Source organism: Mytilus trossulus, chromosome 8, assembly GCF_036588685.1.
Source record: "Mytilus trossulus isolate FHL-02 chromosome 8, PNRI_Mtr1.1.1.hap1, whole genome shotgun sequence".
NCBI lineage: Eukaryota > Metazoa > Mollusca > Bivalvia > Mytilida > Mytilidae > Mytilus > Mytilus trossulus.
The window spans coordinates 72,498,608-72,512,576 of record NC_086380.1 but is presented as its reverse complement, the minus strand read 5'-3'; the positions used below and the strand labels follow the sequence as shown (position 1 = coordinate 72,512,576).

The 13,969-nt window shown below is 32.3% G+C and overlaps 1 protein-coding gene and 1 long non-coding RNA gene across 2 annotated transcripts; one reads left to right on the top strand and one right to left on the bottom strand.

Moving 5' to 3' along the window:
- The first annotated feature begins 1,152 nt into the window (after positions 1–1,152).
- LOC134681381 (uncharacterized) lies at positions 1,153–3,033 on the top strand. The gene is made up of 2 exons (XR_010100615.1): positions 1,153–1,224; positions 1,959–3,033. It is a non-coding gene; the product is annotated as an uncharacterized LOC134681381 (long non-coding RNA).
- A 6,123-nt stretch (positions 3,034–9,156) lies between these two features.
- On the bottom strand, positions 9,157–11,873 carry LOC134727962 (sodium/nucleoside cotransporter 2-like). Its single transcript, XM_063592360.1, has 4 exons — positions 11,464–11,873; positions 11,076–11,217; positions 10,451–10,553; positions 9,157–9,284 (listed from the first exon to the last, which is right to left on the bottom strand). The coding sequence occupies exons 1-4, from the start codon at positions 11,871–11,873 to the stop codon at positions 9,157–9,159; spliced, it is 783 nt and encodes a 260-aa protein (XP_063448430.1).
- Between the last annotated feature and the right edge of the window lie 2,096 nt (positions 11,874–13,969).

Here is a 13,969-nt window from a genome sequence, read left to right as displayed (position 1 = left end):
AGAAACCTCAAATCAAAAAAAATAATGCATATGTTTTTTATAACTCAATGGATAGTTTTTATTATAAAACTTATGTACATATACTTTTTTCTGAAGAAAATTATTTAATTTATTCATATTTAGAAGAAGTTTACTTTATTTTAATAGCTTGCTTCCAGCAAACAATTCCCCCCGACATATTTTCCGTATGCAAAGTGACCTCAGTGTGACCCATCTCGTAAAAATCCGGTGATCACAATACGCATGGATGTCCTTAAAATAAACTATTATCTGAATTTACATGTAAACACATGCTCTCTTTCCATGCTTTTTTGTTTATTTTTTGTCGATTGTTGACAAACAGGTGACCATCATTAAACTTCGGCTTCAAAACACGAACTTTAATTACCTGCCATATTTTCACAACAACACTGACTGATTGAAAAAAAAATTGACGATTATACGAAATTTACACGAAAAAAATGATAAATTCGTGCACAGAAGACTAAGTTTATGATTTTTGTATGCATTGGTTCAAGATTTGGAAGAACATGATTTTTCACCGGTCACTCGTTTCTTATGACTTTAATAAAAAAATTGCACTGAAATTTTAATATTTGAAAAAAACAAGCCATTCAAATTGCAAGAAATTACTCTAAATCAGGATAAAACTACACATTTATAAAAAAAATTAATGAAGGAAAAAACTTATGTTACAGTAATTTAAATATATACCTGAAAAGTGGAAGAAATCTTGATTTGTTTGCATGAAAATTTGATTCTTTGAATAAATGATTTCAACCTTCAATGGTCAATGGTTTCAACACATTTTTAAAGAAACAAATTATCTTATTCTTTGAATTTATTTTTAAATGAAAATTGATGTTTCATTTTCTTGTTAAAAATTGAAATTGAAAATTTAAAAAATGAAAGTGACTCACTGTTATGAACAACAGATGGATTAGATATTGTTTTTGGCAGTAGGAAAGAGTGAAGCTGTTGACAGAAAAGCAATTATTTCAGCCACAGTCACCACACAGCAGGAGCCTAAGCTTGAGTCATATTTTTATAACTCAAATTCTTATGGTCAAGTCTATGGGTACAGTATAAAAAAACAAATTTCTTATAGAACGTAAAAAGTAGCATTTATATCTAAAATAATTCCTTTCGTTACAGAAACTTCTTTGGCCAGACCTAGATATTAGTTCAAGCAAGGGAAAAATGGATGAACTACCGGATTGTAATGTAAGAAATGTTTTATGATAATCTATTCTTTTCCAATATTGATGGAAAAAAGTAAAATAACAAAAATATCGAACACCAACTCAAATTGAAGAAGGAAAAGTCTATAACCTTAACCAAATATCAAGACACATCAAATGAATTGAAAACATATTCCAGTTGACTATTAACTCCTTACTTGTGTATTATTAGTAAGAATGGTCCTGGTTGTTCCATTATAATGAGTGTGGGGAAAGTAGAAAGTTATATCTATGGATATGTGTCTTGGGTCATTTATGATTGTATATACCATGTATACTGTGTTGTCATTTATTTTCAAGGGTATCAATTTTAATTGATTGATGAAAATCTCCATCTTGTGGAAATTTTATCTCCTTTTTTCAACAATAAATTTGCATATATTCCCATAGAAAAATTGTAATTCATTGAACATTAAATTCATGGTTCCCCATTTACACAGGTAATCCTCGGTAATTGATATAAAAAAAATTATAATGAATCCGCAGTCCATTTGACATGTGCAACATTTATTAAAGTATTTCTGATTGGTTAATTTTACAGGTTTTTTTTCACAAGACTGTAAATTCCTTAATTTGTCAAAAGTCTTGCTACATTCTTATTGATAAAATTTGTGGTTTCATTGTACCCATGAAATGAAATAAAATTGGTATCCAACGAAAAATAATGCATCCACAGTATAAGATTCTACATATAACATTTATAATTTTATCTTTCAGGATATTGTGATCAACAGTTGTTGTTCTAGTGATGATCAGACATTAATAGCTTGTGGAACAGATAATAATCTTGTGTGTATATGGAGGAAGAATCCTGTATCATTTCTATAGTGTTACAATATGGCTACCATTTGAGGGGGAGACCTTGAATCAGGGAGATAACTCTTTAAATCATTCATGTGCTTCTTAAAAGTCAAGTTTCATCAATGTATTTTAAGATTTTAGCTATAACAGATTGGAAATAAATTTACCTAGAAGCTTAGAATATATTAATGAAAATGGTTGACACAAACATTCTGATGATTTTATGAGTTATTTCCCTCAATTTAGGTCTAACTCCTTAATATAGATGCATCTTATAAGCATCAGATCTTACAAAGGAAAATGTTGAAGCTGATTGAAAAAATACGAAAGATAATTCAAGGATTTAAGATTTCCTCAAATTTGACGAATTGTTGACAAAAATGTCTGTTAAAAAACAACAGTATTTTCATTATGATGATAAAAAGGTAGAAAACAATTTAACTGCCCGATTTTTAAAAGATGCTCATAGGTTACGCTTATGTCATATTTTTGTTTTTTTGCAATAATTTTACTGAGATGAAATATTGTTTTATTTAATCATTCCTACTTGGGTGTTTTTTTGCATATTTTTATTTAAATTATAAGTCTATCTTTGTATTCGTTACTACTTCAGAAGTTCAGAAGTTATTGAGGAAATTTAATGGAGCTTTCTCTTTTAACTGTTTTAAAACCAGTTTAATGTCTGTTGCAGTAGCTCACAGTTTAACTTGTATATTTTTGTTATAGATATTCATGAAATATTGAAATTTATCGGTGAACTTTAATAATTTGTCAAGTAATTTAAACCATAATGAAAATATGGACATTGTAAATAGGAATGTGATAGTATGAATGTATAAGCTGAAAGTGAAGATAGAATATTGTTAGTATATGAGTTTTTAGAGGAGATATCATAGTTTTAGTATGTCATTTAGTTTTAGCATTTGTTAGTGATAAACTGTTATTGAGAAAAGTTTTTTTTTGTTATACAATAGATATTTTTACTACATTATATTTTTACTTAGTTCTATTTATCAAGGGAAAAAAACGTTTTAAGAGTTATGCTCCTTTCATGTAGTATACAAGAAATTGATAGTTTCTTGGTGTTATCTTTTGTTTTTGTAAATAGAAAAAAGCCATGACATTTGTTTAAAAACAATTGAACATTGTATGCATATACAAATCACAGTTTCTTGGTAAAGATTGCATGAAATGCAATCAAAACAATGGTACAGACTTGATATCTATCTAAGGTTTATCACTACCTTTGATTATTCAAACAAAATAGTGCAGTGAAGCAATCGTTATTTAGACCCTATTCAGGCAATGTTGTGCATGTTATACTTTGATATTTAAGTTACTGTATGATGTGTATTTCTTGTTGAGAAAACATTTATGCATAGAAATAGGTTAAGATAAGGCCGTACCTTGACCTATAATAATTTAATTTTATAAATTGTTACTTGGATGGAGAGTTGTCTCATTGGCACTTTTACCACATCTTCCTATATCTATAAAACTATCATGAAAAAAGGAAGTACAATTTTTTTATTTGACCAACAAATACAATACACTGCTTAATTCCAAATTCACAAAATTGCAAATGAAAGTAATGTTCACTTCACCCTTCAGTGTTCACAAGCACTTAGATTATATAACTGAGTTGTACTATTGATAGAAATCTCTGCTATATATGAAGAGTTTCTAGATCTGAACTTTAACTGATGATAAGCTCAAATATTGTCAAACATACCAATAGTCATATAGATGAATAGAAAAGAAAGGATATTGTGTGTCCTTGCAAGACAGAATCAGTACATGCACAGCAATAAAATGGAAAATGTGTCCATAGGACATGGATGATGCCCTTGTTTATGTATAACATTTTAAAGGGACATAACTCAAGAATATTAAAAATGACACCACCCAAATTCAAACTTGGTCCGAGTTTTATAATACACATTGTGTTTAAGTTTCATAACATTTGGCTTGGGCAAACCTAAGTTAAAAGAAAGGGAGCAAAAAAATCAGCAATTTTTCCATTTATAAAAGGGCATAACTTTAGAACAATAAAAGCAAAGCCACCCAAATTCGAATTTAAATTGTGTGTTGTGGAAATAAGCATTGTGTATAAGTTTCATAACATTTGTTTGAGGCAAACTAAAGTAAGATAATGGAAACTAATTCAGTAACACTTTAAGCCCCTTCTGATGAAGTAAAAAAAAAAACAACACATAAAGCAAAGGAACAGTGTTGTTATTCCTGTTCTACATCTCAAAGTTGCAGTGAAGCCTTTAATATGGTACTACAACTCTCATCCATAACAAGTTTAAGACAACACCAAGCACCTTTTTGAGTGGAATTTTCAAACTTACAACGACACAACTGGTCGAATCAAAGGGAACCACATGTGATGTGTCAATGGTAATTGGGAGCAGTGGTATCATCACTGGCAATTCTCATTTCCACAGAAGTTATATGGCCATGGAAGTTCAGTCATTGTTGTTGACTTTGAATGATAAAGTTGTTTTGCGATGTTAACCCACTTTGTTTTGATACACATTTAAAAATAAGGTTCTAAGACTTCAAAGAAACAGTTTTCACTGCTTTAGCTTTGGTTTTTTTAAGAAAAGTTATTTAGTTTGTACTTATTCCAAGAATTCATGTTAGTTTTAAACGCCAAAACTTATTAACAGAATTGACACATTAATATAGCTTTACGAAATTACAGTTAGAGTTAGAACTGATGTTCCAAAGGATATAATAATATATACTTTAGATACTAAATTTACTCCATATAAAAGAGGTAAGATCATAGTTAAACAACAGAAATACGGAATTCCGGGAAAAATTCAAAACAGAAAGTCTGTAGTCAAACAGCAAATTAAAACGAAGGAAAAAAACCTACCACAACAACTTGGCACAGGCATCTTCTAATGTAGAAAATTTATGGATTAAATCTGGTTTCATAGCTAGCTAAACCTCTCACTGACGTGTATGGCAGTCCCATAACATGTATGTAGTATATATTTTTAGTTTATAGCGATACATGTTTAAAAGTTTGGTTACATACATGTACATAACATATCTAAAGTTCATTTTGTGTGATATTTATAAGATCTAATACATATAAAGATGAATTTGACATTGTTGTGTTACACGGATATAGGCTGGTCATGTTACAGTCTGTAGGGTTGTTATATATAACAGGAGTAAATTCTGTGTACAGCATTCCTGTAAAAGAAAAGATGCATTTATATTTTGCCTAATACATGTAATATAATGCACTGTGTTTAAATTTTTCGATCACAATGTCATCAAAAAATTCCCAAGCCTTGAATATCTTTAAGAACACACTCCAATGTTTCAACAGTCGGAACATGCAGTGATATAATTCAGTTTGTTCCATTTGGGTTATTTTAATTTCAACGGTTCAATGTAAAATAGACACACACGACAAGTTGGCAGTAACAATGGATTTCAAACAAAATTAGGTTATACATGATCCTTGTCTAATGTTAACAACAAAATGTCGAACTAATCATGGTTTGATGGTGTAATTGAAACCGAAGACATTTTCTATTTTAATGATAAAATAAATAAAATCTAAGGATAAAAATTCCCCAGAAACCCCAATGTTCCTCCGCTTTTAAAACGTTTGTGTGTCACTGTGTGTGCACTTCGACAGATAGCAATTCCCAACCTTACATGTACCTCTTTGATAGACCGTTGCTGCTTACAAGACAACTTCTATGCCATGGGTTCGCTACTAAGCCATTGGTTCGTTATCATACATTTAGAGTAATCGCTTTAATAGTTTCACAGGAAATCAATCATATACGACCACAACTCTACAAATACGACTTTCAACCGGATGTTTTTTCGGCATGACGGGTTCCACGTGCACTAATGATTAGACGTTTATTCATCAGAGAAAAAGATTTTTACACCGGAGAACGAGTTGATCCATGTTACAGTATCTTCTTATTTATTTATTGTTTCGGAAATCTTAATCCTACTGTACCTTCCCCAAGAAAGAATGTTGATAATTTTAATGTACCTGCAATACAGGCAGTCATAAAGCAAGCAACGTTTCCACAAACAAATGCTCTGAACACTCCTCTGGCGTAATCTTTTCGTCTGCTAGGCTCAGCAGCAGTTAATGCACCTAATGTTACACCAATAGATGCTATACTACCAAATCCACAAAGAATGTAGGTTGCTATTACTGCTGATCGATCCTGGTTATGTAAAAAAAAAGGTCTTACATTAACAGATAAAAAAAATATAAACTGATGACGAAATTCAATACTGTTCACTCAAACAATGCTGAAAGGAAGCTGAAAGTAGCATAGCGGTGCCATAATACTTTCAATTAAGTCAAGTTTATCATTTGATAACTGCTGACTGTTACATCGTAAAGTTGCACATATTTCATGCATATTTAGGACGAGAACAGCATGCGTCATATAAGTGCTTAGACCACAGATCATTTTAAATCGGGGTATAATTTTTATAGCAGTGCTAAGAACAAACATTAAGTATAAAATAGTGTAAATGTTATATCAATATTTAGAAAATAGACTACATACGTCAGTAATAAACATAAACAACAACTTTTGTCTTGGGTGGAGAGATTTCTGGTTGGCACACCATACCGCATCTTCTTATTTATTACAAGGTATTTTTTATCTTTTGATTTTATGCAATTTCCCTAGATAATGGACACAGACACTTGTTTTTAGAAATGTCCTATATACCTCAATATAACAGAGTGTTACATTAATCTATAAAGGAAACATTTTTTTCTGACACAAGTGCCTGTGATAAATGACGAAATGAATTTCATTGTTTAATTTAAGAAACTTATCACACCTCGAGCTTATCCTCTTTAATCAATCTGCCAAGATCCATGTAAGCCAGAAAGTCATGAAGGACAATTTTCTTTCCTATCAGAGTAGCTACAGTCCTACAATCATTCCATGGTATACCCGTGATAACAGCTAGTGGCATGAAAATGTAAGAACATAACCACTGGAATAAATATAAAAAAAATTATTTGATTAACTCCCCTAACATCAACTCAACTCTATTACACACATAACGTCTATCAATAGGAATAATAATAACGAATAAGAAAAACAAACTATTAAAAATGTTGTCATAGTTCTTTCTATTTTGTTGTTTTGTTGGGTTACAATCTCCTTAACGTTAACACCGAATCTTATTTTTATTGACGACTTTAATGATTGACTTATTGAGTTACTATTTTTTTTTTGTGTTATTAAAATTTGCTGTTACAAAATGATAGAAATTGTTATAAATTAAGGAATGTATCTCCCTCATGCAAAGCTCTGATTCCTTTCACGGATTTGGCTATACTTTTTGGACTTTTTGAATTATAGCTCTTCATCTTTTATATAAGCTTTGGATTTCAAATATTTTGGCCACGAGCATCACTGAAGAGACATGTATTGTCGAAATGCGCATCTGGTGCAAGAAAATTGATACCGTTAATTTTATTACTATCACTGGGTCGATGCCTCTGCTGGTGGACTATTAGTCCCCGAGGGTATATCACCAGCCCAGTAGCCAGTACTTCGGTACTGGCATGAAAATACGGATTTTTTTTTGTGTTATTAAAATTTGCTGTTACAAAATGATAGAAATTGTTATAAATTAAGGAATGTATCTCTCTCATGCAAAGCTCTAATTCCTTTCACGGATTTGGCTATACTTTTTGGACTTTTTGGATTATAGCTCTTCATCTTTTATATAAGCTTTGGATTTCAAATATTTTGGCCACGAGCATCACTGAAGAGACATGTATTGTCGAAATGCGCATCTGGTGCCAGAAAATTGATACCGTTAATTTTATTACCCCCTTTTTTTTTTTTTTTTTAAAGTTAAATGGTTGCTCCCTTATGCTTGTTTTACGTCCAGTGGTAGTATTTCACGCATATTCAGTGATTATGAATGGCAAAATATTTGACAAATTATTATTATTTTGTAAAACAAGAACAATATATGTACCTCAAAATTTATTTCGGGATGACCAACTCTTTCACCATAAAATGAAATAGCGGCGTCTAGAAATGACAAAATAGCAAGAAATGCTATCAGATTTACAACAACGTAAGCAACCAGCTTGACAGTAGATGTCGCTCCTACAGATGCCGCCGCCAAAATGTTGGTTTCTTGTCTGAAACGAATAGTATCGAGTGGTGTTACAAATCACCTTGGGCATATACTGTACATAAAGTTTCATTATCATTATGTATAACAATTAAAAAAAAAAAGAAGATATGGTATGATTGCCAATGAGACAACTGTCCATAAGAGACCAAAATGACTGAGACATTAACAACTATAGGTCACGGTACGGCCTTCAACAATGAGCAAAGCCCATACCGTATAGTCAGCTGTGCATATTTAATTGAATGTGTTAAGTATTTTACCTCAACGTCTTTTATGATATAGTACATCTATCAATCTGCATCAGTATAGACCTGTTCATTGCATGGCTATACCCTACAGCGTTTTTGCATGATTTCATGCTTTATTTTTTCTTGTTGAGAAGGAATTACAAACTCTCCTGGAACACAGATGTTCATTTCTGGTATATTGTTTTATGTGCTATTTATTTTTTGGCGTGATGCTTTGTTGAATGCAGATTTTCTTTTTATCGTTTCTTTTAGTCATTAAAGTGTTCGTCATTCTTTGTTAATGGGTTTGATGTTTATGGGTTTGATTGCCTCAGCGATTTTGGTAAGAATTGAAATAATAAAAAAAAAAAACAATACTTTGCTAATAGTAAGCTCCGGTTTAACTCTGTATGAGAATGAGCTGAGACTACTATAACACATAGTAGTCTCAGGTATGAGGCAATTGTTAAATTTAAAATAATTGGATTGATAGCATGTCAATATTTATTAAATTTCAAGAAAAAACGTCAAATTTTTGGGGTAAAGATTGCATGGATGCATTCAAAATCATATTGAACAAGCATGATAATAAGATTCACCTTTCTAATACAGTCTTAACCCTCCAGTGTTCACACGTACTTTTATATTTAATTATTACGTGTTCCTTTTTTTTTACTATATCATAATCATGAAATAAAATACCCAACATCTCATTGTAAATTGCTCAAATCTAATTCTTCAGCAGCACTGTCCTCAGGCCATCCTAATTTAGCTACTGCTAATGCAGCCGGTCGGGAGCGGACATGAAAGTCGCTGCCACTAAATGCTGTGCAGGTACCTGCAAAGGTAAACAATTTAAAAAAGTACCTGTTTAAAATTTTATATACCTTATTTCAATACAATATGCAGATTTGGCGGTAGGATGGGCTTTTTATATTGACCTAGTAGATGTGTACGATTTCAACTCACTTCCGTGATAGAAACATGTCAAAATATTGAACTTTTCCAACGTGCTACTTTCTTAACGTTACAGGGCACAGGAAGGCAAGTCTCCTAACTCATATCATTTCTACTCCGGGTCGACTAGGCATGCTTTAAACCATAATTGCAGCAAATACCAACTTTCTAGTAAATTTCTTAAGCCAAATCTGTTTGCGGGATTTAACAGCTACATGTATAAAAGGCACAGACTTAGTTGGTGTTTTTGCAATTTCATCATTATAACTTAAATTGCAATGATAGCCCCCCCCCTTCCGAAAATCAAATGGTTGCTGCCTAAGTAAAGACGGGTACCCCGTCTTTACTTAGGCAGCAACCATTTGATTTTCGGAGGGGGGGGGGCTATGGATTTTTTCCGGGCAAATCTATTTTTTGTCGACAGGTCGAAAACAATTTTGTTTTTTCAATTTTAGCATGACATATAGTGGCAGCTGAGGGTGAAACAAACATTTTTTTCTCAGGGTATAAAACAAATTATTTTTTTTTCTAAAAAAGTGGACCCCCCCTCCCCCCAAATAAAAATAATCAAATGGTTGCTGCCTTACGGTATATGCAAAGTACTTAAATTTTAACGGAGTCAGAGATGTACAATACCACTGAGTTAATAAAGCACACTACAACATACACATGACGTTTTTGGTAATATAACCCCACCACATTCTTTAAGTGCCTGTCCAAAGCAAGAACCAAATAATTCAGTGGTTGTCGTTTGTTGCTTTATAAATATATTATGTTTGTTTTTCGTTCATTATGTTGTACATAAATCAGGCCAATAGTTTTCTTATTAAAATTGTTTTGCATTTGTCATTTTGGGGCCTTTCATAGTGGACTATGCGGAATGGGGTTTTCTCATTGTTAAAGGCCGTACGGTTAACTATAATTGTTTATTTTTAATTTTACTTACATACCTACCTTGAACACTATAGGATGTTCTTTAAGTCCTTCTTTTCCAACACACAATTTTTGATGCATTATCGGTATAAGACAGGAACGCAGAAATCTGACTGGCAATAAATCCAAAAACTCCATAGCCGATTGGCCAACGTAGAATAATCAGTCCAAACAGAAATTGAAGAAGGATTCCCCAAATAACTGGCGTCCATTTAATCTATAAAGAAAAGTTATATTGAAATGCCATTCAGAGGTTCAATGTAAATAGAAGTGAAAAACAAAAAAAAACAATAAAAAAAACCCAAAAAAACAACATGTTGTGTCGAGAGGTTATGACAACTTTTCATGCACAATATATAGTGTATATGAATTTCACTTCATGTATTCATATAATAAATTGTATCACTCAGGTATCTTCGAGACCAAAGTTTTGGAATCATAATGAAAACGCCATTTAGGAATATCAAAACCATAATTGGTTACGTAGAGAAAAAATAAAACATATAAGACTCAACTGTAGTTAACAAATTTCCTTTAAAAGATTACTGACTCAAAATTGAATCCGTCCATTCCGATGAAAATGTAAAAAAAAAAAACTTTTTGTAGTTTTAAATCTGTTTTAAAAATATTCTACTACGTTGAAATATTGCTTATACTGTCAGTTATAGATTTAACAGGGAAATATAGAGGTCATATCAAAACAAAGTCTACACGTATTCAAAACTGAGTACTAACATACCTTAGATGGAGAACGTGACGTCAATATTGTTAGAAACAACAAAAGTATCAACCCACCTAAAGGTATTAGTTTTCTGGTGTCGTGGATCCATTCGTGTATCAAAAACACCAGTAGTACCAATAATACAGTTACTGTTATTATTCTGAAATAAAAGAATGTAATTACCGCAGCAGAATGTATGAAGTTATTCACATCAAAATAACCTCATTTGTAGTAACAATCGAAAGGGCCAAACAAAAACCTTTAAAATTAGTATGTATTGCCTCTCCTCTAAGCATGCATCATTCAGAAGTAAGAGAAAACTTTGGACTGGTCAGTTCAGATTCCGAATGATATGCCCGGGAGAGCCGTTTATTTTTAATACTGTCATGTTATGATTTATACTTACATTCTTAAATAAGGAATTTTCGTATTAACTGTCCTGTTGGCTTTAACGATTTTCTTCCCTGCTCGAATGAAAAGTTTTCTAGACCTTTCTGCATGTGCGGCTATCCATAAACTGACAATACAAGTGTCAAACAGCAACAAGAAAGCATTACCACTATCATACCATATGGCATACACCATGTATGCTGTATACAATAGCATAGAGACTATTTTTCCTATCCAGGAAAATGTTTTTCTCCTTTTTCTGTCCCACCATCGTGTTCGTAGGAAAGATGGTCGGCCGAACAATGCGAATGAATCTACATTCAGTATGGGAGCTGACTCTTTCCTAAATGATTCGTTGAAGTCTGCACAGTATTCGTCATGCGTTCCGTTTTCGACGTCTGTCAAACATGTTGTGTCCAGCGACATGTTTATGTTGTGTCCAGCGACATGTTTATGTTGTGTCCAGCGACATGTTTCAACCCAGGTCATGTTAAGCCCTGACGATACAGTATGAAGGTAAAAAAAAGCACCACGTGGTGTCGTGTATATATCTTCACTTGACACAGGTAGGTCAAATCTATGTTATTTAAAAAATATATAGTTTAACGGGCAGTAACCTGAGGATAAAAATAAATATAGTGGCTTAGTTTTGTAAAGAGTCATTTAAATGGCTAGAGATATATTTTAGATTATAAAAATAAGAAGATGTGATATGATTGCAAATGCGACAACTCTCCACGAGAGACCAAATGACACAGAAATTATCAACTATAGGCCACCTTTCGGTACGGCCTTCAACAATGAGCAAAGCCCATACAGCAAAGTCAGCTATAAGAGGCCCCTTAATATCAAATTTAAAACAATTCAAACGAGAAAACTAACGTCCTAATTTATGTACAAAAGAATGAACGAAAAACAAATATGCTACACAGCAACAAACAACAACCACTGAATTACAGGCTTCTGACTTAGGACAGACACATACAGAATGTGGCGGGGTTAAACTAGTTTGTAGGCACCCCCTCTCCCCTGGTACAGTGGTGTAACAGTAAAACATAAGAACAACTATAAAAATCAGTTGGAAAAGACTGAACTCAGCAGATGGATAAAAATAGAAATACATCTAACAAAAACACAGAGTGGACGTGGACAGGTACTTATACATCCACACAATAGAAAGACAATAAAGATTCGACAATACTCGCAGTTACTGACAGCTAGTTCAAAGCCAATAACATCTAATGAAAAACATCATGGATAATTTAATAGTTTGTTGTTTTGTGAGTATCGTCTTTTTGGATCACTTGTGTCTTCCATGTTTCACAAATCAATCAAGACCACCAAATACAAATGTCTGTAAACAAATAAGAGAGTGCGAAACCCACGACCTTGTGCATTGCCAAAGTATCTACAGGATGTAGGATCGTAAGTGTTCATAACTGTATAGTGATGCATATTTAATCATGTTTTAGTATTCCTCAAACAAAAATGTTGTTATATGCTAAAATAGTATTTGGAATATTCTCACTAAAGAGCTTGATATTCACAGCAAAACTGGGAATCTTATGATACATATAATACACCGACATCATTCACGAAAGAGAACATTTAAGAATGTCACAAATCCGCCATTCCCTTTTGGTATTAACTTCAAAGAGGACGATTTATATACTGGATACCTTAACATCACCAACATCCTTATAAAGAACGATATATAGCCGGGTGGTCAAGATGCTCGACTAAACATCTTTCTAAAGTTCTATCACAACTCTTTCTACAGAAAAATATGGCATTCAGCAATATTGTTATCAGATTTATTTAACCAGCGTTGTCAATAAGATGTGGAATTATACATTCTTTTAAAAGATCTAATCAAAAATATGCAATCACAATATTTACACTTTTGCAGTTATATATCAAAACCATCTTCTTCGCTTTACACTACTATTACACATGTTCAATTGAAAGAACGTCTCATATAATAGAGCTTTTTTTATACAAAAATGGGAAACGTAGATACAAATTCTTTGTTTTAGGTCATGAAAAATCTTACTTTGTGAATATCCACACAGATTCCCACTACAAATACATCGACGATGATCGAATTGTACACTTTTCTATCACAACATAAATGTTCAGTATGGTGGATTTATATTTCAGCTGAAATTCGGCATTCCAATGGGTCTTAATAGTGCATCACTACTGACCGACATGTTTTTGTACTCATATGAAGCAGAGTTCACAGAGAACCTTTTCAAAGACGAACTGAAAAAAAAACCATCTTTCAAAGTTCTTTAATTTGACTTTGAGATATACTGATGATGTCACTCAATAGCCCTCATGTTAATGAGTTCTTACATTTCATATATCCCAATGAACTTGAGATTAAGGATAATACCGAAAGTAGAAGATCAGCTTTATATCTTTATCTTTTTTCTCGATGATGACACATACGGATGACTTCAGGCTAGAACCTATGACAAACATGAGATTTTCAACTTTCCAATTACCATCTTACCATT